Here is a 24,351-nt window from a genome sequence, read left to right as displayed (position 1 = left end):
TTCCCCTGAACAGTAGCGATTATTTAAGGATAGGGGACTACCTGTTTTTACACATCTTCTCAACAAAGTGTCTCTCGACTGTCCTTGGATGATGACAGAATGTCTGAATGGGGACTGATCTCAAGGCAGTATTTTTCTTTCTGTAATGTAGGGGTGAATAGTTATTTTTCATGTAGGGCCACATGAAGAATTCCCTATGCCTTTGCAAGCCAGATGCTTTTTTATGACTCAGCCAAACAGCCATATCGGGTCTGAGTGTTGCACAACCCTAGATTTAAAATTCTGAGTGAAGATCCAAAAAATACTTGACCTGAAACCACATCCAATATTGAATTGAGAGAGTAGACTTTCAGTCCCGCAATACTATAATATTAAAATGCTAATTTCAGAACAGCAACCTAATCACTAATTCATAAGAATTGATTCTCAGACAGGCTTGTAGCAATAATATTTTGAGAGGAGGCAATAAAGCAGTGGTGCCGCTAACCTTGCTATGTGCAGTTGACTTCTTGTTGTTGTATAATTTTCTGAACAGCGCATTGTATTGCCTTAATATGTGTTTGGCAAATTCTTAGTTCTACTCTTCTTTTGCTACGAGATGGGTTTGGAAAAAATTGCGATGAAGCTGTGCATGCTATTAGAATCAGGTGACACTACAATAACCAATTACATTCACACAAGTCAATGAGGTGAACTTTATAACCTGGCAGGCTCAAACTAACTCCTCTCATTGCTGCTACCTGCTGTGACATTTCTTGTTAATCATACATGGTGCCTGGAGCTTTATGATCAGAATCAGTTATGTATATTTCACATCTCAGTCTGCTAGCTTCTGTTTATGCTAACAGAAGCCAGTAACATGCCGTTTGAATTCATATGGGAAGTATTCTCCAGAGTAGAGATGTTTTTTCTCAGCAAATACAACAGTACAACCATGTGCTGCTACAAATGGCCCAATTTCCTTTGACATAAGTATTATGCAGTATGCAGAATTATAGACATAGACATATAAATTCAGAACTATACAGACAAGTTGTATTTTCAGGATTCTACATTAAATAGCTTTTTGTTTTATAGACTAAGGCCAGTCAGAGCTGGATGCTTGTTTATGTGCTTATAGAGACAAGTAAACACTCTCATTTTGTCTGAAAATGACCTTTGAGTGTTTTACCATGTTTCTCTCTGCCATAAAGCTGAAATCCACAGTCTTCACTGACACTAATTGCTAATCTAGCGGCTTGTGAATATTGCTGCGTATCATCTGGATTTTGCAATAAAGAACTGCTGTAAAGCCTATTTTCCCCTGTTTCTCCCTCTTTGCCTCTTGTGTGCGTTTTCAAGCTTTCGTTGCCTCCCCATCTTATTAGCAACAGTCGGTGCTTCTCACTCCTCTCACTCCTAACATTCGCCCCTCATTTTCATCCAATCTCTTTGCTTTCTCTCCCCTAACACCTCAGCTATTAGACCTTCTTCCTTTCTGCATGTCGTGATGTCCCCCCCCCCCCCTCGGTGTCCCTCTGTTTGACTGGCCTTCCTTCTCTCTTGGCCCCTCTTCCTATTCCCACTAACAGTTTCATTTATCTCTCCTCCTCTGTCCCCACCATGTTTTCTCTTCCACCTTCTTCTTCTTCAACCTCTCGCCTTACTCCACTCTCTTTCCAGCTTCCCTCCTTCAGTATCACTCCCCTAGCACTGTTTTCCTTTCCTTACCCTTTGGCTGCTATCTGTAAACAATGCACATCTCTTCTCATTGTCATGTCTTCCTTTCCCTTTCTGTTCTCTATTTTGCCTCTTTCTGTCTTTCTCTCTTTCTTTCTCGTTTGCTACCTCCCTCGCTCCTTCCCCGGTGCTGGGGGTTGCTGTGCTCTTCAAAGCCCTTGGCTGAGAGCAGTAGATCACAGAGAGGCCTGTGTGAGTGAAAGGTTAATGGATGGCCTTTGAACATATATTGGGAGTCGGGGGCGGGCAGGAGAAGGAGGGAGAGGCCGGCGCAGAGTGACGGTGTGTTCTTTCAAACCTCCCTTTGAAGATGACGCACACCTCTCTCATGTGTCTGCGCCTGTATACAGGAGCTGTGCCTTTTTGTTTATTCATTCGTTCACAGTGTTGGTGTACGTGTGTTTGTGCCCATTTTGTTTGTGTGTTTGTGTTTGCTTGTAGTTGTGTGTGTTGGGGTATGTTAGTTTGTGTACATTGATTTGTGTACTGCAAACAAGCTCCTACATAAAGGATTGGGGACTGTGTTCCTGTTTGTGCAGTCGTGTGATAGCTGCCTCTTTTCTCTCAGGGCCTAGCTGCGTAACTTTGAGGCTTTGTAGCCGTGAAGGACTGTGTGTGTGTGTGTGTGTGTGTGTGTGTGTGTGTATGAGAGTGCTAGTGTGTGCGTGTGCAGAAATGCTGGTGTGTATGTGCCAAGCATGTCATGTGTTTGAGAATGCGTGCATTTGCTTCTTGTGTGTTTTGTGGACTGCAGATTGATAATTACCAGCAGCAGCTTACGGCTGGCAGCCAAGGGCAGAGAGAGTAGGAAGGGGGGGGGAGAGGAGAGAAACAGAGGGAGAGAGATGATGAGTGGAGAGGCTGGTAAAACGGTGAGAGGGAGTGAGAAAGCAGAAAAAGGATGGGAAGGGAAGAGGGAAAACTAGAGGTGAAAGGTCAGGACGAGAGGGAGACATGAAAAGAAGGAGAGGAGGGTGAAGAGGACGGGTGGGTAGGGTAAATGAGAGAGTTTCCGGATGGATGAAATTGGTCGAGGGATCGAGGGATGGTGCTGGGGTTAAAAAGAAAAAAACACAAAGGGAGGGGGAACATACAGTGTATGTTTACTGCATTACAGGTGAACAAGATGGCATTCGAATATGAGAGGGATTGAGTAGTGTTTTATAGCTGGTTCTATTTTTAAGTCATAGACATGAATGAAAGATGAAGATATAGGAGCTCTGGAAATGCTGTATACTGTAGCTACATACATATACTTGCACAGATCGATCGACTTATAAACATGCACAGTAAAAATAAGCACACATACTAAACAGACACACACACTCAGACACACACACTAGCCACATGTCCAAGCCTTTGGCTTAGAGTATAAGGAGGTTAATTAAGTGTCTAATGCAGCGGCAGGGCTGGGCTTTGACACTCATCTTTCCTAACAGGTCTCTGGATGCGACTTGCAACTCTTCCAAATGCACACACACACATCTTTCTGACAGCAGGCCATGCATGGTACTCACTCAGTCTCCCCTTCCTCCTCTACACATTATCTCTCACTCTCCGTCCTTGTTCTTATCACTTTCTTCTCTTCAGTTTCTCTTCATCTTCCTCATTTAACTCTCTCTGCTTCTCTGTTTCTGCTCCATTCTCTCCTCTTCCCTGTGGCTGCTTCCCTGCAGCACCTGCAGTTTACTCCACCACAGTGTTTATATGAATCTAGGTCTGACTCACTGTCTACTGGCCTGCCTCTTGTTATATGTGCTGGAAACAGAACAGAACAGAGTTGTATTGAGCCTGTAGCATTGCTTCCCTCCCTGGGGAGAAGGAGGATATTTTACACCGGGTGAATCTCATATTTTTTAGGCAGGCTGATTTTTATTTTGGGCTATGCCGTTTCCCTCCCGCTGAGGCGCTTTTATTGCATAATTAGGCGCCAGGGCCAGCAATGAAGTGGTTTGACAGTATGAGCACGTCCCGTCTCGCCTCCCTCCTCAAGTTTGTGTGTGTGTCTATTGCTCTGTGTCTCAGTGGCTTTTTAACCGCCTGTCTTAATCTCTCTGCTATGCCTGCTAGTTCCCCCCACAGCAAAGTTTGTCAACACACACTGAGAGTTCTCGAGGTTGAGGATGGATGAGGGTTAGGGCTTGTGTGTGTCTGTTTGTCTGCCTGCAAGAATTTTGGTGTGTGTGTGTGCATCATTGCAAATGCATGAGTATGTGTTGCATGAGGGTGTGTGTATCCCATTTCCAGTGGGGGAACTGTTAAACTCTCCTATGAATGATGTAATGTTATGGGCTGTGCTGTAATTCAGTTCAGTTAGAGGACTGGGCTGCTGAGGCGAGAGACTGTCTGTGCTTAGGACCTCTCTCCCACGAATCTCTCTGCCTCACTCCTTTTATGTCGGTGACCTTGTGCCTGCACAAAGAATGGTCCTCATGTTCATCTTCTGCCAGCATCTTGGTCGATGGTCTCTTTTTTACTATTGTTACCCTGTCTCATTTGCTCTTCCGTTCCATTTCTGTGTTGGCTTAGCTCAGTTCCATCACAGTGGATCTGTGTCATTTTGGAGCTGCTTTGTGTTCTGACCTTATAGTGCGACTGGTGACTCCCCATACACTCGCTCCTCATCTCGTCTCCGCTGTCTCCCTCGCCTGTAGGAGACAGGCGGAGGAGTCACAGGAGATGAGATAGCATCCTAGCTTTGAGGCCAGCATTACCCCCCTCCCATCCACATACACATTCACACACACACAGTCCCACAAGCTCACATAGCCCCCATCCCTTGCACCCTCATGTTAGGCCTTTAGGTTTGTCTCAGGATGTCACTTTGTCACAACTCCTCAGCTTGAAGGCTGCCTGGATGTGACAGTTCTGGCCGCATCGCCTCAGCTTGTCTGTGGTGACAGGCCATGCTCCAGCGAGTCATTACGCTAACTTGCAGTGCTAAGTGAGTTGCTAAGATACAGTGCTAAGCTGATAAAGTACTGGAGAAATTGGTAGGGATGATTATCTGCTAGAGAGGAACTCCCATCACTGAGACCTCTCAGTTCTGTCCAATGACTGTAAAATTACTTGTTCTTCTTCACCAGCTTTACTAAGGAACTAACCTGAAACTCATGAGGGAGTTAGCTCTTTGCACCAGTGCTGAGGTTGAGGGCATATGTAGATGTATGCAATATACTTTTAATATTCCACTGCTATCTCTGGGTGAAAAGGTGATACTCACCTGTTAACCTTAATGCCACTGAAAGTTCATTTTAAGGATGGTGTTATAAAAAGAATCCCACCTCATCAGCAGCATGCCCAGTTTCTCAACTACCAATCCTGCTTGGCATGAATGTTCTCTGGCACTATGCTTCAGTGCTATGCTAATGAGTAGCATTAGGAGATGCCTGCTGGAACAGACAGAGGGGCTAAAAGGGGCTGATCACATTTCGGCCCCTGAAAGACAGTCACCCAGCCAGCTAACAAGTCAGACTTTGGGCCACAGAACTCCATAAGTATAATCTCCTATTGTGACTCAATTGCAGAGCTGCTATCACATTCTCAGGCTACCTGCAAGGCCAAACCATCTCACTCAGTTATTTCTGAAAAAAAAAAAACCTATAGAACGTCTGTGATAACACAGTCCAGGGTCAAATTGTTGGAGACGAAATTAAAGTGCTTTTATGTTTGAAAGCATACCACAGATGATAGAAAGTTGTTGGTAATGTTTCAATGAAGAGAAATCTTTGTCTGTCTGACTGTGTACTTTTCAGAATTCTTAATGTAGTCTCTCTGAGTCAGTCTCGATATAACAAACCAGATTTTCTTTCAACTTTTCTCAAGTGTTGATCATTACTCTAGGTTGGGGGTCATGTCTGCACGTCTCCAAATTAAGGTGAATCTTTGCAAATGTGTGTGTGCATGAGACTGACAATAGATGTGGATAGCTGTAATGATAGAGAAAGAATGATTGTATGCAAGGACTAGCTTGACTTGTGCAAAATTATGTTCTTGTCTGAGGGTCCAAGCATCTATCCACCCTCAGGCTTTAATTACTGTGTGAGGATAATGAGTCAAATCCAATCAGTTCTCTCTCTTGCTCTTAATTTGTATGGAGCTTCTATTATGAAGCCAACCGCTTCAGCCCCTCACACCAGCTGCCCTGGAGTGACACCAGGCCCCTGTGTGCGTGTATGAGTGCACGCGTGTGTGTCTGACTCTTGCTCACCACCACGTCCATGCAAATCAACTCATATAATTATTGAATTCGCTCCTATCATTATCGGTATGTGTGACAATTGGTAACCATTTCTTGCAGACAACAGATATTAACACAGTTTTATATACCACAGGAGATGAGTCATAATCTCACTATGAGGGATTAGATCCACCTATGCATATGGCTGCTGATGAGAAAGACACTTTGTCATCCAGCTATTATAAGTCTGACAGGCACGACTAAATGGCCACGTGCAAATGTGTGTGCGTCTGTGTGTGTGTTGGCTGAAGAGACCCTGAAACCTTAATGGATTCCTGCAGAGTGAAGGACAATCGTAGCCCATGGCCAGTCCAAGCTTATCCTCTGCTCATCTCATCTCAGCTCAGCTCAGAGCCAGCCACGGCTCCAGCTAGGCCTCAGGCCATCTGGCTGACACACAACCACATACACACACTCTCTACCAGACACACACGCATACACAGAGTCCCTGAAGTTAAGTCCCACACTTATTTGTGAATATGCCATTCAAAAATCTTTACACGGTGAAATCTTAAACTGGGAAATGTATAGGTGTGAAATATGATACAGTATGGTAGAGGTAGAGATTTGCAGTGGTGCCAGAAATGGGCTAGTTATCATGGTTGCTGCCATCACTGAAGCGTACTGGATCAATGGTTAAATATATACTCTAACAGCCAGGCCAGAAAAAGAAATATCTGAAAAAGGTCATAAGTTTAGGCTCATACATTTAATTCTGCATAAAATTGGACTGATTGCTCTGTTTGACAAAATAAACACTTAATGTCACCACTTAGTCAGTGAGCTACAGGTGATATACTGTAGCAGACATAACAGTGATGGTAATAAACTGAAATTATCTACACAAACACAAGCTGATCAGCATAAGTACTGGCCATGAAATAGCCCATTATCAGTCAGAAACAGTGCAGGAATTGTCTATTCAATACTGTCAAAACATCCTAGTACTAATTCAACCAACAGTCAAATAATTAAACCAGCTCCTTCTTGGGCTGCTTTGTCCGATAGCTGAGCTGAGCCTTTCCACTGTAGCTATTCGTATTAGCGATCAGTGGCAGTGCAGTAATATTTACCATGTAAAGTGTGTTTGGTATGTATAGTGGGTTTAACGTGTGATCTGCCCCCTCCAGTGGGGGCTAATGTTCCTGTTGTGTTGGTCCACAGTGTGGTGGAGTGAGTGTTATCACTCCTGTTGGCCCCCTTCAGTTTTTACTCTCCTCTTGGCTCACTGTGTGGTTCTAATCACTGGCCAGATGTACGCTGCTGTGTACTTACACCACAGGGTAGTTAAGCGAACAAGGCCACACACTGACACTAGGCATTGTAATCCCACTGTGACACCAGGACTCTGTGTGTGTATACATGCAGGCAACCATGTGTGTGCTTGACTGTGAATGTGCACACTCATCTGCCCAGTACGTCCGTGTGTGTGCTGATTTACTTGTGTGGGTTTTTTTGCATTTGTGTGTGTGGACTTGTTTGTCTGGCCGCGCCTGCTGTTTGCATCTCTGTGTGCTTTAATTAGTATGCGCTTTTGCATCTAGGCCTTTGTGATTTGGCACTGGCGCTGCATGCTGGCGAGGCATAAAAGATTTGAAGTCTGTCTGTGCTAGTCATTCAGCCTTAATGGCGTTAGTTACACAACTGAACTCAAGTCCCCACTGCATCAATGGGTGGCATTTAGAAATATGAGCAAGTCCAATGGCAGTGAATCATGTAGCACACCACTGCAGAGCATGTCTGGGATGACTGACATTGACATTGACCCAAATGGGCACTCCTCCTGAATGGACAGCGACTGAAACCTAAGCAGTGCTAGCTCAGTATCAGGCAGGGAAAACAGCCCCGCTCTGTGGGTTTCACCACTAACAGTAGTGGGGGAGAGAGGCTGACTCAGTGCCCTCACCTGCTGCTGAGCCTGTCTGGAAGAGGAAAATGCTGTGCAGTGAGAGCATCTGTTTTTTAAGAGCTACTAAATTCTAGCCTGCTTAAGTAGAGCTAGCACTGCCCTGTTTAGATTTGACAGTATGCCCACCATCAGCTTAATATATGCTATGTCCTCCTTACTGACAATGCAGAGGAGAGCTCAGTTAAACCCCTTTGCTCCTTCAGGACAGCGGACAGCTCCACACCTACCAGCTGAGCAGTGTCTGATGCAGCTCCAACACTTTGGATATTATTTTCCCAAAAGAAAAGTTGTCAATTCAGGACCATGGACAGCAGCTCACAGTCACTGGCAGGGCTTTCAGCACAGAGAAACACTGGCTGTCCTTCAACGCCACAAAGAACTTCACTGCCAGATCACTCGCACTGTCTCTGTTTCTATTCTTTTTATGTATCCCTGTTTCCACCTGGGCTGTAAAGGAAGCCAGCAGCCATTTTTTATTTTTTTGAGTGTGAGGCTGAATGTAGAGGCAGTTGGAAAGGTATGCAGTTGTAGAGTGTGTCTCTCTCAGCGTCTCTTTGCAGCCCTCTTTCATGCCTCTCAGCCTGGCTTAGCGATTAACCCTGAGTACCCCACTGTCTCTACTGACCCTTCTCCACACAGAGCCCCGCTGTTGGCCACAGTACATTGTCATGCCTCTCAAACAGCTGATTAACAGCAGTGAATGTCCAACTGCTTTACACACCAGAGGTGAAGGTGTACACAGACACTAATTATCTTTTTTTTTTTTATTGTTGCTTATTTTACCATTACTTCCTCTCTAAGGTGATACACCTGGTTGAAGTGGAATAGACTAAAGGATGCTAGGAAGGATACAGTACTTCCCAGAGGAACTGTAGGGATGGGTATTATAAGCTGTTGCCTGCATGTTTAGGAGTTTGTTAACACTCAAAACTCTCAGTTTGTTTCACAAGTGGTGCAATATCTCATTGGAGAAGCTGGTATGGCTGCAAATCTTTCATGCCAATATGTGATCTGTGGTGTTCCAGTGTGAAAACTGGATTGCCAGGCCGTGCATCAACTGTACTGAAATATTACTGCTCAGTGGAGTGGAGTCGATAATAGCTCATTTGTGTTTTACATGAGGACAATAGGAGCCACTTTCATTCCGCCTGCTTGTGTCAAATACTACACATCATATTTACAATGTGGTCTAATAATAAAGTGCCTCCTAAAAGTATTAAGGTTCATTGAATTATCAATAACTTTGCCTCTCTCCCTCTTTCCACTGCAGCTCTTAGTCGGTCAATGATGCCCTTCGGCTTGATGCGTCGAGAGCTGGCGTGCGAAGGCTACCCGATCGAGCTGCGCTGCCCTGGAAGTGATGTCATCATGATTGAGACGGCCAACTACGGCCGCACTGATGACAAGATCTGCGATGCGGACCCCTTCCAGATGGAGAATGTGCAGTGCTACCTGCCTGACGCCTTCAAGATAATGTCACAGAGGTAACTATTGATCTGTTTGGATTCAGTCAGAGTCAGAGCCTGTTATTGGCCAGGGAAACAAGATACTATTTCACAACATAATTTATCCAGAATTCCCTGCTTTTCCTCCTGAGGTGTTGATATCTTGTGTGGAATACTGAAGTCAGCATCCTTGTGCAAAAAAAACCACTTCTGCATCCTGACGTGCATGTATACGGTGGAGTGTGTGTATGTGTATGCATGAATGTGTGTATGTGAATGGGTATTTTTTGGATTGTTGAGTATTTGTAGTGCTTCCTACAGCTGCCCTCTGCGTTTGTGCTCAGCATCTGCTTCCTCTGAGCTCAGATCAATGGAAGCCCTCTCCCAGCTATCCATCACGCATGTAATGGAGGCGCAGGGTGCTAGCTTGGGGATAGTGCAAGAGAGAGAGGCAAGTGGCAAGGGGTGGAGGAGAGAACTGAGGGGGTAAAGGAAGGAGAGAGACCACTATAAATGATGGGATGATAGAGTGAGTGCAGCAGAGATTTGAGATATAAAAGGAGAGAATGCTAAAAGCTGGATAGAGAAGGATTATGTGATGAGAATGAGTGAGTACATGTGTGTGGCGATGTGTATCTTCTCTCCTGTGTGTGTGTGTGTCTGTGTTTTTCTCGGGGTGTGCAAGCGTGAGAAGGCATGCAGGGATGCGGTTTAGATGTAGGTATTATGTGCATATGAACATTTTCCCTGTGTGTGTAGTGTAGAGTATTTGCCTTAGCCCCCCTCGTCCTTCCCTGTTCTCTCACCTCTAATTGCTCCCACTCACAATCCCCCAGGAGGGGAGCCTCTTACGTCACTCGCCCTCTCTCTGCCTCTTCCCTCCCTCCTTCATTCTCTCTATCCTTCATCCCACTCCTTTTCCCCCCTCCCTCCCTCTATGTTTCCTACCTCCCCTCGGGTGCAGCTGTCACATGATCTAGTCTAGTGTGAAATTACTCCCTTCCCTACCGTTCTTTCCGTCTTTTAGACCCTGAAGATGTTTTTTTTGTACCCACTCTTCTTTGTCTTTCTTACAATGACACTGCAATCACTTACTTCCTCCGTTCTCTCTCTTTTCTTTCTTCCTTCCTTCCTTCCTCTGTCTGTCTCCTCTCGCAGGTGTAATAACCGCACCCAGTGTGTGGTGGTGGCGGGGTCGGATGTGTTCCCAGACCCCTGCCCAGGGACTTATAAGTACCTGGAGATCCAGTACGAGTGTGTTCCCTACAGTGAGTACTGAGACCCCTGTCACCTCCTCTCACCTCCCCACCCCCCGCACCCCATTCACCGCCCCTCCCATCCCTCCCTCTACCCCCCCACCCGAACCTCCTACCCGCTCTTCAACCCCCCGACAACTCTCGACAAATGAAATTCTCACACTCAGACGTGCACACTTGCTCTCTGGCTGTTTTTTCAACACAAACAATACAAGACAGACAGTCATCCTCTCCTGCTCTCTCTATCTATCTCTCTCTCTCTTCTTTCTCTCTCATACACACACACTGCACAGACATACACATGCACACACTCACACAGAGCGCTAAACCTTTTTTCTTCATCAACAGAGTGATGCACCAGTATCTGAGAGGGATTTTCACATGAGGGAAGGTGCTCCACAAACACAGGGACTGATAAGCACTTCATGCACACCCACTGCAAACATGGGGTCAGCCCTTATTGGCGTTCACAGCAGTGTGACACACACCGCCCCACACTCACACACTGATTGACCCAGGGGCATGCCACTGCCTTTATCTGGTGCCAAACACCTTTGCTGTCCCTCTGATTTCCAATAAAAATTAAAATTGGGCGCAGTGAGACTGGGAGGCAGGGGGCGTTGTGTGTATGCTGCACCTCACAATAGGAATGTTAACACAAACAGCAAAAGGCTTATTTTAGACCACATGACCTGGAGCGCCACACATTTTAATGTCCCCATGGTAACGGCTGACTTCCTCACGGCACTGCTCAGAGCTCCGTGGCAGGTGTGACATACACACACACCTGCACATCCACACAGACAAGTCTAGCTCGCAAAAGGGACACACACACACACACACACACAGTTCCTGTCTTTCTCTCTCCCTCTGACTCTTCCTCCTCTGAGCAAGCATGCACACAGACACACAAAAACGAGCACACTCACACAGCCAAAGGAGCAGGCACAGCGAGGATTATATGGTGTTGTGTTGATCCTCGCTCATGTGAAAATCTCCGCTCAGTCTCCCCTCCTCCCTCTCATGTATTATTACTCTCAGCATTGATCCCCTCACTGTGCAGGAGCACCTGGCTGGAGGGGAGGAGCACTGGTACTCCCCTCCACTGGGTAGAAGCAGAATTGGTGTGCAAGAAGGGGTGGAGGGACATTTGAGGGTGTTGGGGTCAGAGGGAAACTGGGGTGCAAGGACTGTTTGATTGATCAGGCTGGGGATATGGGTGATTCTCTCTGCTTTTTCCTCAGGCGCAGATGTTGTGGCAAGCCACAGGATAAAGTCAATGCCAAGCCGCTAACCTCCTTTGCTCTCTTCTTCTGCCTCTTCCTTCTCATCTCCTCTCTCTGAGGTCTCTCACTCATCCCGCCTTTGCTTATTATCTTTCACAGTCAATATCACCTCTTTTTTAAAAAAAAAATCTTCTCTTTTTGTATTCTGCATTTCTTTTACTTCCAGTCTACACTACAAGGTCTTTAATCTTAATCCATCATCCTATTTCTTTCATTCTTCTCCTATTTTTGCTCTCTGTCCATCAATCTGCCACAGTATCTTATCATTCTATTCTGTCTCTTCCGCTGTCTCTATTGTTTCTTTCTTTTACAGGTGGGACAAATTATGAAAATATCCAACCATCCAGCTCAGATGGGGAGGCTCAGTGAAGCTCAGGGACTTCCAAAGCAATTCTTTCAGTCTTTACCCTTCCTCTGCTCAGTGATTTTGTGCCCTCAGTTTACCTTGTGAGAGACTTTTTGCAGTCAGGTTGTAGCCACAGTTGCAGATAAGAAGTTAGCTGGGTTTCTTGCCATTGGGGATTATTCTCTAGTGTGAATCTTTTCTTCACAGCCTTCCAAGTGGCAACAAGTGTTCCTCTTGAGTCTCCTCTGCCCTCTGTTCACCTGCGTTTTAGTCGATATTCGCTGTGGTCAGATTGACCCTCTCCAATGACGTGACTTTGTTTGTTAGTCCTCTCGTAGTCCTGTGCTCAAGGATGGTGTTCTGTATTATATTGTCCAGAGAGGGTCATGGTAGCATTGCCTAGTTGTACCTGCCTTCTCCTCCTCATGCATTTTAACCTTGTCTGTTTCCCCTCTTACTGCACAAGGGAGCTTGTTCTCTCTCCGCAAGGCAATCAAAGGGATGATTAAATAGCTGCTAACTTGCATTTTTCCTCCCCATTTGGGAAAAAAACTTTGTTGATTGCATCTGAAGTATGGTGCGGCTTAGAAAATTGGAAGCTGATCCCTCTATGATGAAAATCCTGCCTGTCTGAGGTGACAAAGAAGAGCCAATTACCCCTGTCCTCTGCCACTCTCCTCCTCTGGAGAAACACGGCCACACTACACCCAGTCACACACCCACACAGAAATAGAAACAAGTATGCACGCACATGTATGCACAAAACTCGCACTGCAGGCTGCTCTACGTGTTTGTGCCCATCTGACAAACTAAATACAAACTGACACATTCAGATTCAGAGCTGGAACTGTTCATCCCAAAACCTAGTCACCGTCGCACCGCACGCCACTCAACTCGGCCACTTTTAATTACCAGGAGAGGGGGCGCGTCGCTCTCTTCAGTTCTGCCTCAGCAGAGATTTGTCAAGATTAATTGAATTTGCTGCTGCTAATCGCTCTGGTAATGCCCCATCGTTCACGTCTGGCTGGGAACGCTGGGCACTCTGGCATCATCCAAGGCTGATGCATGTTTTTTTGTCGGTTGTGTCGACAAAGAGGTGAACGATAGAGAGATGATATGTAAAAGGTTGCGTGTCATAGCAGCTGAGATGATGTGTGCAGCCATGCTGATGGTTGTAGGTGATGTTTGTGTCTGACGGGGTCCTGCTATGTGCGTGTCACACAGGCGCCATGTTACCAGTCACCTGAAATGGTGAGGTGACAGCCAGAGCCGAGTTCACACACATACACCTCTGATGGCTTAGCTCAGTTCGGAATGTGTGTCTGTTGCTGCATGTGGCATCTCCTTGGCAAAATACAACATCCTCCAAAATGTCAAATCATATCTCATCGAGCCAAAAGGCCCTGCGAGGCCATCCCGCCACATAGCATTGTTTTTGCCAACGGGACAGAGCAAGACAAAACGGCTCAACTGAACTCTCATTTCACACTGTCACAGCCTGCTGTTGGCTGCTGGATTCCATTAAGACATCACAGATCTATGCACACAGCTGCAGCGTGTTTTTATTGCCGTGGAAACCCCACACTGCAGTCTTAACACAGATGTACACAAAGTCACGGTAAATCCATCCTGTGAGAGAACTCTACCTGTCCCCCCTCCTCCACCCAGACAGAGTGCTACATCATTATTGATTCCTAATGCTCTCCATTGGGGCTATCCATGCTAGCCATGCCAGAGTCATTAGACCTAGTGTTGTGCCTCTGCTATTTCATCAGCTGTGATTTATCTCGTTAATATGCACAGAGCAGGTGGCTGAAGAACCAGCTTTTAAAGGGCCTGGTCAGGTTATACAGTAGAGATTCTACAGAGCGTCTTAGGCAACTTCTTATCCTCCACTTTTACATTCATTCATTCATTTTGTGGCTCTGCCTTGTTTAACTTTATAAAATTGATTCTTCCCCACAAATGTAGTCAGCACTGCCTATTCATTATGAGACATCGCTCTTTGGACACAAAGCCGCTGGAAATGATAGTTGACTTGTCGGGAAGAGTTTGTCAGTAGAAGGAATAATGGCATTGTAATATGACAAGTTTTCAGGGGAGGAGAGGAAACACTTTGATGTAGCTGAAAATGAAATTCTATTAATATGTATAGGGGCACCATTAGACGTGGGGCTCATAAATGTTTGGTGAATGAGAAGCAGGCGGTTTTGCTCAGGCCGTGGAAAGGGATGACTCTTTACTGTGAAAAATGTAAAGTGAGAGAAGGAGAAAACAGAGAGGGGAGAGGACGGAAGGAGCTGGAGAGGACACACTATCTCTCAGCACTGTAAAAGAGACAGAGGAGGCTAAGTTGTCCTGCAGTACTCCAACAATACGTGTGTGTGTGTGTGTGTGTATGTGTGTATTTGAGAGTGTGCGTTTCTAGCTGTACTCATTAGTGTGGGAGTAATTGATAGGGTTGTAGAGAGCGCTGAGCAGAGTGATTAAGGGGAGAGAGGGCAGTGGCTTATTTCTCAAAAGGGCCCTGAAAGAGAAATGCTGAATGAATCTGACAAACAACCAAGGTGGCCTTAAACTAACCTCCTGCTCACTGTGAGGACAGTTTGATGAGTTTCTGTCTCTTTTCTCTGTGTTTGTGTGTGTGTGTCCTCAGGCATGTGTGATGATCTTGTGTGTGTCTGTGCTTAGTGTCTATTTTTCAGGACCGCCAAGAGCAGAAGAAAATGGAGTCAACAGAAGTCTTCCATTTCCCCTATTCTTCTTCTTCTCCCTCTCTGCAGCATTGAAGACGTTTTCTTTCTCTTTCTGTCTTTCTCTCTCTCTCTCTTCCTCTACATGACATTAGTGCAAATCACTCACATCATTTTCCTCCTGTTTAGGAAAACATACTCAGAGGTTCATTTACAGCATTGCATTTAGTATACCATCTTTTGAGGACTATAACCTTACACTTCCACAAAGCAGAGAAGCTCTGCTCTTCTGGTCTCCTCATATATGCCCCCTGCAGTTGCCACAGAGAGGATGAAAGCTCTGGGTGTTCTCCCCCTCTCCTAACCTTGGAGCTAATGATTGCACTCACAGTTGGTGGCAGGGATGTAATGCTTTCTTGCCCCCTGCCCCAGCTTCACAGGACTCGTATTCATAGTTTTGCAATGTTTACCCCTCTAGGCTGGAAATGGCTACCATTCCCCAGGTCTTCATGGAGGTTGTTTGTCCAGTTTGATCTTGGCATATGATGATAAATGATCAGTGTTGCTGCTGATACTGATGCTGCCTCTGCTGTACTGCTGCCAAGATGCAAGGCCATCCCCCACAAAGATCAGGCTACTGCTGCTAACGCTCCCTTTTTCCTTTTTATTTTGCACGCTCGATTTTTTTTTTTTTTTTTTTTTACATCTCTCTTTCTCTCTTTTGCTCTCTCTCGCTCTCTTTTTTTTTTTTTTACCGGCAACCCTGCGAGGTGTCGTGACAATTTCACAGGGTTCTTTGGGGACATCAGACTTCCCGTGACACACACATGACAGTCACACTCGCAGCAGGAATCCACCAGCCATGTGCCTTTTGACACGTCTTTTCCCCGAGAGACATGACGATCCACTCGCACACCACTTGTGCGCATAAGACAGGCGTGTGCCAGCGCTGTACTGTGAAAGGCTGACCTGAGATCCTTGCTCGCTCCCTCTCGAGTCTTCAGCTGCTCGCGGACTTCCCCAGATAAGACGACATGAGCAGGTACCAAATAGAATCACGGTCATGGGGAGCCACGCCCTTACCTGCTTGTGTCAGTGGAGGCCACGGTGTGACTCAACATATCAACCTATTGATTCCTGTGTGATGAGCCCGCTGTAGACATTTGTCTCATCTCTCTTTTGTCTCTACCCTCTTTATTTTTTCCCCTCCCCCAACCGTGTCTCTTGGTTTCTCTCTATGTTTCTGAGGCGTTCCACTCTGTCAAGCCCTCCCTTTCCCCTGTTGTTTGTTCTCTTTTTCTTTGATGAGCCAGCCTTGGCCAGGCAAGCCAGCAGCTCCCCATTGATTGGACGGTCGATGGGTTGAGTGTTTTTGCTGGCTTCTATAGTGAGCTTCCTGACTCTGTAAATTGAGCAAAGCCAAAAGCACCGCTTTCTTTAGATCAAGGGACCGCTCTAATGTCAACACAGACTGTACTTGGGGAGAGATGAGGAGAAAGGATCCCTCCGACGGCAACTAGCCACAGATAGAGACATCCTCACTGCCACTTTTCCATCTACCATCCCTTCATCTCTTTCTTTACCTTTCCCATTCTTTGTTTACTTTCACAGCTGAAGAGGACCACAACACTGTTTCTCTCTCCAACAGGTTCCTGGAGCTGGAGTTTTGGGGCATAAGGGTAACTGGGAGGGAGTGAGGGAGGGATGTGGCAATAAGAGGGGTGGAGGTGGGGTCGAGAGTGTGTGGTTGAGGGTGGATTGTGTTGTTGGGGGATTATTGATAAAGCTGAAATGAAATGGAAATGGATTTAAACCCAGGTCAGGCCATTTTCCCCTCCTCGTTTTCCATTTGAGCTATCCTTTCTCTGAGTAGCCAACCATAACACAGACAGATAACTTGCTTTAAAAAAGAGAGAGAGAAAGGACAGCGTTTTATTTAATCTCAATTTTCTCTTTTTTCCTGCACCTGTTTTTCTTTCATTCTCTTTACTTTCCCTATCTCTCTTTCTCTCTTTCTCTCTCTCCCTCTCTTCCTTACTGTCTTTCTATTTTTATCTTTCTATCTTCTTCTTTCTCCTTTTTCCGATGCTTGAATAGAAGTGGATCAAAAAGGTAAAGACCACAATGAACATAACAACCACAGCTCGCCCCTTCCTCCTCCCTCCTCCTCCTCCTCCTCCTCCTCCTCCTCCTCCTCCTCCTCCGCCCTTGTCTCCCTCCCTCCCCCCATATCTCCCTCCTAACCCAGCACCTTGTGTAGTGGTCATGTTTGATGTTGATATCCCTCCCTTTTCTTTCTCGATCTCTAATCGCCTCCTATGCCCTTCTCTTTCTATCTCTCTTTGACTTATAACCAAAACTCTAAAATCCTTCTAGATTTCCTCCTTGGTTCTGATGACACCAGCCTGACCTGCACGCATGCACACACACACAAACACACTCACACTCACACAGACACGCATATACAAACATGCATATGCACATCAACTCTGCAAAAAAGCCTCATGGGAGGTCAGTCCAGTATCTATGAGAGATAAACTAGAGATACACTTCATTCCTTTCCTGTAAGACGTAGCACATCTCAGCTTAAACTTACAGACAACATACATTCATATCATCTCATGGATGGCAAATCTTTCCTCTTTTGACCATCCCTATCAAAAACCATCTTCTGCTTCACACTGTTACCTCACACACACCCGATGATTCACATTTCTCATGAAGTTTCACTCATTTCGCTACTGCGATGTATTTGTCCCTCCAGACCTATGAAAAAAAAATCCTCTCCTCTCTTTCTTTACATTACTCAGCTGGTCCTTTTCTCCATACTGTATCTCTTCCCCTCTTTTTTTATTTTCTCAGGAACAAATCAGTTTGTTGCTGTTGTAAACCCAAAGCAGAAACATGGTGTTAAGAATAACACAGTAACTGGCCAAAGTTTCACCCACATCATTTTTACAGTATCCCATTTCCAGGTGCTTCAGTGTCCTTCTCTCATTCTGTCTCTCTTTCTTTCTCTATTAATCACACTTTCATTTAACTATTTTACTTTCACTGTCCCCTTACTTACTCACTGTCTCTGCTTATTTTCTCTGTTATGTTTCTCATCCTCCCTTTCTTTTGTTCTCTCTCTCTCTCGCCTTCCTCTGATTGGTTTATCTCTCAGATCACATCTGGCCATCACAAGCAGCCGCAGGCTCTTTTGAGCATCTCTCACACTCTTCTTCCTCTTCCTTTCTTTTCTCTGTCTCTCCCTCTCTTTCTACAGTTTGTCACTGCCACCTCTCTGTTTTCTTTATTGCACATGCACTGTGAACTTGTGCCCCCTCTTTACCCGTCCACGAGTCAATCCCTCCTGGTTCCTTATGTGTTCAATGAGGCTCCGGAGGGGGAGGAGAGGGGATGGGGGAGGGAGGTGTATCCCCTGTAGGGAGTGCTCCAGCTCCTTGTAATGGCCCCTCTGATGCATCAGAGCCTCGGCACAAGCACTCCTAAAGAGACCCAATCAGCGTGGCCAGGCACCTCAATCACTAGCTCCTTGAACAGAGATAGATCTGACCCATATCCAAGGTCATGGTGAGAGTAGTGGCCATCAGTGCAAGCTTCCCAGTGAGCCTTAACTCTCCCTCTCAGGTCCCCACCCTCCTCAACTCTCTGAACCCCCACCATTCACATCTGTCTCAGCCTCAGCCATTCCCCTGTCTGGCCCCATGGCTAGATCCATATGTTGGAGGAATTAACTCTTATAGAGGTTGCCATTAACTGGTTTATGGACCCCTTTGTCTGTCATTGTGTCCATGGCTTTTCATTAACATGGATCATTGTCCCACATTTTTCTCCCACTGCAAGCGGCCATTTTAGCTCTCTCTCCCTGCTTGCAGTGGAATAGAAAGCTGCAAACCCTCCTACTCCTCGCCCTCCTGCTTCCGCCTCACTCAACTGGTTATTTTTATTTACTACTCTTCCTCCCACTAACATTAAGATGAAAACCCCTTTCCTTCGTCTGCACTCCTGCCCTTACCCACCTTAATCCATCCCACCACTGCTGCTAAACACACTTCCTTTCTCTGTTTATGGCTGAATTAACATTCCAGACGTGTGTCTTGCCCGTGTCTGTCAAATTAATCCTTACTGATTGATCCGCTGATTGACAGATTGGGATTGGGATGAGGTGCGTCGTGTGGTGATGTCACATGCTGGAGATGCTGTTCAATGAATGTCCAATACTTGTCACCCTACCTACTGTCAGGCTATTTTAAGACCACACCAGCGTCAGCCGCCTCTACTTCTTCTCATCACTCCCTCTGTCCCTTTTCTCACCTTTTTTGCTGACAGTCTTGCAGAATACACTACCCACATCATTACAGTATTCCCTTTATCACTGCTGACAGGACCAAACAAGTGTCCACCATATTTTTCTCACCTCCAGTTTGTTTGCTTCTAAAGGAAAAGGGGCAAGAAAAGGAAGCAGTATTAGACTACTGTGCACAATACTTGTATTTCCATGGAGGATGGGGGTGGGGGAGCATATGGGGACAGAACCATTGCTCACAAAAACAGCTTTCTCTACCTGTGATTTTGGAAAAGTGAGGGGGAATGAGTGACAAACCACTGCATCGTGTGACAGGAAAACACAAAGAATGGCTGCGAATGGAGAGAATGAGAAAGAGCAGTCTCTATAGAGACGATGAGTAAGGCAGCATCGCCTCATTAGGAATGACCCACCACACACAAGCACAGTCATGTGACCAAGGCAGTGCAGACAGCCTATTCAGTGGCACACGGAGATAGGGATGGGGATTGACTGTACATGCAGAAATCATTGCATTGTTAGAGCCAAGGAACAGAGAGGTGAGTGGATGAGGCAGGTGGTCATGAATATAAATGACAGAAGCTGGTTTCAGGACCTTTATGGAGAGACAGCACTTCTGGCGAGTCTGATTCAGAGCAGAAAGTGGGAGGGAGGGACATGCAGGGCAGTGGCAGGCTAAGCTAGGCTAATATTACAGCCATGCAGGCTTATTGTTCCCCCACCGCTTAAGTGTCAGTCAGTGTAGAGTATGCCCCTCTGTCGTCTACTGTATCTGCAGCCGTGTCCCGACCAACTTTCCTGTCACTCAGTGTCAGCTTCACTCTAAGGCAGATAAGACTTTGCTCTCAATGGACGATATCTCTAGCTGTTGCCAGCTTTTGGTCTCAGTGAAGGGTATTCTCTGGGGTGAATGTTTGGGTTGATAAAGGTGCCAGCTTGACACCTGCCTATTCCACTGTCTGGACAGTGTGTGCTTGTGTGCATTGTTTGAGAGTCTGTGTGTGTGTGTGTCCTAAGAGTGTATGTCTGTGTGTTATGTCTGTACACGGCTGTTTGTACTGTATTGTGTTTTTACTCCAATGACTTGACCCCCTTGTAGTCTAAAAGGAAGCGGAAACACAATGGGAGCCCCTCCCTTCTCCTTCCTTACTTCTCTCCTCTTCTCACTGTCACTATATGTCACTCCTCAGCAAATTAACTCACTCCTAATTCTCATTTCACAGGAAGTAACCTATTTATTCTCTCTTACTCCACTTCTCTCTCGCTCTCTTCTTGTTTGCATACACAGAACACGCTCACATCCTTCTTCACCCTTTCTTCTCTCTTTCTGCCTATTTGTCACTCCAAACTGCACACATGCATGCCCTCACACACACACACACACACACACACACACACACACACACACACACATACACACATACACACACACACACACACACACACACACACACACACACACACACACACACACACATATGCATATACATATGTACAAACACAGTAAGACACACCTAAACACACTAATGGGCTGATGAATGCACATCAGCATAGCATCAAGAGACTCACTGCGCACTCATGCACAAACACTAACCCTTAAAGCCCATTAGCTGTCCAGCATGGAATGCGGGGTACCATGCTATGCTCCATTCTGCCCCCTGCTGCCTGTGTGCTGCACCTGCCAGTAACAGGTGTGGGATTCAATTAGAGCAGCATGCTCTCAGCAGTCAGTCCTGTGAGCAGGCCATGACTATGGACTGGGCAAAAGCGTAGGCCAGCAGAGCCCTCAGATCCCTGTAGATACAAAAAAAACCCCACAAACACCATGAGGATGCCACTTTAGAAACAGCTGCCAACCATTGGCAGGGGGTGTTTAGATCATCAAAGTTGTGCATTAACCATCACCATGATGCTGTCACATCAAACATGAAAACCACACGAATTGCGGAAGACAACTAAAATGAGAAGTCTAAATTTAGCCCAAAGCTGTCAGCACCCACTTTTAATTGTGTTACCAGTCAATCACAAATTGCTGTTAGATACTAATGGGAGATATTTACTGTCATTTCCAGGAGAGTTCTGGCGCTTTCATCATTTTATACTGCAGCCTCATATTGACAAGTAACAGCTGACCTGTGCCTGGGAAAGGGATTATGGAGATAAATAGTCAATTATTACAGCAGTATTTCCCTCTATGTGTGGCAGTAATTGGCATGCTAGAGTATGATAGCTACAGCCTGGGTTTTAATCCCTGATAAGGTAAGTTTCATTAGCCATCTGGCTAGTTGGGAGGGTAAAGAAGTGTTGTGTCGGCACTGCCTGGTGACTTCACAGGGCTGATCATGACTACAAGATTTCCATCTGCACCCAAACAGGAAATAATCTATTAATCTAACTATCTCACATAATCCCAGATGGCTCTTACTCTAGTTAACCAGCGCAAGCCAGACTAGGATAATGCCTAATCTCAAGATTTACGCCTAATGCTTAATGCCTAATGCCTAATACTTCATTCATACTGTGGTCATAATAGCCCTTTGTACTATAAGACTCTACTGCTAGGGTTTGGCTGCTCCAGCCTCCCACTGCTACAATCACCCTTCACGGTTAGAGGAAGAGAGAGGGAGGCAGAGCGACAGAGAGGCAAAAAGAGCTGGTAAACAAGAAGGCAGCCGGGAAGGCTGGGGAGTGCAGGTCAGACTTAATGAAGCCCCCTAGGCAGGGTTTGCAGGGTGTGAAGCGTGGCCACTGTTTCTGTTTGGCCTGTGAGTGTGTGAATGTGTGTGTATATATGTGTGTCCTCATGGCCTGCGTGTAAAGCCTGGAGGCCGTTGATGAGCCCCTTTGACACTGGGCCCACCCAACGACCAGTTCATTAGAATAAACCAGGGCTTGTTGATCAGCAGCCGGCAGGGTTCACACTGGAGAGGAGGGAAGAAAGAAGGAATATGGGGGAGGTAGGCAGAGTATGAGGGACTGTTAGTCTATTCTGCACCACAGTGTTATTGTGGTTATGGGCCCAATAGAGCACAGACTGCTACCAATTTAGGAAAGGGCTGGAAGGTTAGGTGCAATAATGAACAGAATCACATAGAATTTTGGGAGGGACACTGTGGCGGGCATGATGTTTTGTGAGTAAATTGTATTGCATGCAACAGTGGCTATTGTGGAGATGTACTAGATTGTAGTCCAGTCTTCTCTGTCGCTAGCCTGTATAATATAGCCAGTCATGACAGAGTACATCAGTCCTTCTTTCCTCCAAAGCTCTGGATTCAGTTCTATACTTTTATTATTGGTCTATTAGGTGCTTCAATCTGGACACGATAGATATGAATGGTTATTAATATGATGTTAATATATACAGTATTTTATCATAAAACACAAACAATATATTGTATGTATTTTTCATATATGAAGGTTAAATACTCTCTCTGCTATTTAGCAATGTTAATCAGCTTGTTTGGTAACACCTGTACAAATTGCCAATCCCAGTAAAGACAACACCAGCAAAGGTGAATCGCTACCATATTAAATCTTAACACACTGAACTTAATAGCATAATATCACACTTTGGTGGCATGTATTTCCCAAACTACATCTGATTTGCCATCATTAGATCATACTGTTGCTGTACAAGTTTGTTAAGTTTTGCATGTGCTGCTGTGTAAAATGGGTGTTTTACTGGATTACTGACCATGAACCAAATTGTTGTACAGTGACATTATGGAATTGCTCTACCTTCTACTTTACTTTTAATACATATCAGTTTCACTGACTACAGATGAGTTGGATGCATTGCATGCATATTAATACTTTCTTTTATAGTAGGTCATCCTTTTTGTGACTGTGGAGAACATACTTGCATGTTTGTGTTTCTTTGTCCTTTATTCTACCTTGAGGCTGAGTGTTCCTGGCTTTGTTTATGGGTCACCTACATGCAGAGCCGCTGCATTGCTTTCTGCATGCTGTTTGTTTCTCTATTTACAGTAGCATTGTAGTTTTGAGGCAGTGTCCTACTTTTATTAGTTGTTTTTTTTTTCACTTGATAGCTTTCTTCTCTGATAATACCTCACCCTTTACAGAGTGAGGTGTTTGAAATATTTTGGAACTTATTTGCAGTACACTCATGGTGTGCCTGGATTGATAAAGATGTCATTTGATTGTGGTGTGAGGAAGAGTTAGCATAGATGTTAAACAAAAAACTCATTGTTCAGCTGTCTGAAAGTGCCGGATATAACCATTGCTCTGAACATTATTTTGCATATTTCAGTCACCCACGTTCATATTTGCAAAGCAAACACCTCAGGCGTCTCTGCTTTCGAGTGAGCATTTTGGTTCGACAATGGAGCATGACAAGCCTCCTCCCTGTGAAGAGTCTGTATTCAGAGTGTTTGTTTATGCCTGAGCTTGATTAGATTCCTGTTTGGCTGCTAGTCTCAATCCCTGTTGGACCCCCTCAAACAGAACAGGCTAATTCCTAAGTGGCCCAGCACTACAGATCACCAGCCACTATCAACAACAGCACGACAGACAGCAAAAAGAGAAAGCTGGATTTTCAAAAGCCTGAAGCCTGAAGTAACACCATTTCCTCCATTTCTCTATTGTGATTCTCCTCCTGCACCAGACTCCATGCAATATTCAAGACAGTTTGAGCCTAGACTGATCCATCACTCTTAACAGCGTGACAGTGACAGTGTATGAATGCGTGTAGGTGTGTGCATGCATGTCTTGTACTATCCTTGTGTGTGTTGGGATGGCATGCATGTGTGTGTGTGTGTCTATGCATTCGTGTGTGCTGTATGTCATCTGTGTCCAAATGCCCCTGCAGCGTCCAATTAGTTCAGAGATGCGTTCAATCATGAGGTGACCAGCAGGTGTCTAGTTCTGTTGTAACCCCAAGCCAGAAAGCCACATAAATAAGCTGGCAGAGGAGACGTGGGGACTCCTCAGCTGTTTCATTCTGTAGTGCCTCCAACTCTCTCTTGCCCTCTCTCTCTCTCTCTCTCTGTTGCTGGTACCACTGTGATGTCAGAGTGCCGAGGATGCCAGCAGCTTTCCTCATAGATCACCTGACATGCTTGGTGGTCCCAGGGCACTGGCTTTGTCAGGCAGGGACACAGTGCGTCAGCTAGCCAATTTACACCA

General features: G+C 45.6%; 1 protein-coding gene across 1 annotated transcript in view; it reads left to right on the top strand.

Moving 5' to 3' along the window:
* Positions 1-24,351, top strand: part of adgrl1a (adhesion G protein-coupled receptor L1a) — a 66,498-nt gene that overhangs the window by 17,962 nt on the left and 24,185 nt on the right. Inside the window, exons 3-4 of the mRNA XM_042393497.1 lie at positions 9,139-9,352; positions 10,472-10,581. Of these exons, the coding sequence (XP_042249431.1) occupies positions 9,139-9,352; positions 10,472-10,581 (324 nt within the window). The remainder of the gene's footprint in view (positions 1-9,138; positions 9,353-10,471; positions 10,582-24,351) is intronic.

This window comes from Thunnus maccoyii, chromosome 18, assembly GCF_910596095.1.
Source record: "Thunnus maccoyii chromosome 18, fThuMac1.1, whole genome shotgun sequence".
Classification (NCBI taxonomy): Eukaryota; Metazoa; Chordata; class Actinopteri; order Scombriformes; family Scombridae; genus Thunnus; species Thunnus maccoyii.
The sequence above is the reverse complement of the archived record's forward strand: the minus strand, read 5'-3'. Positions and strand labels throughout refer to the sequence as shown.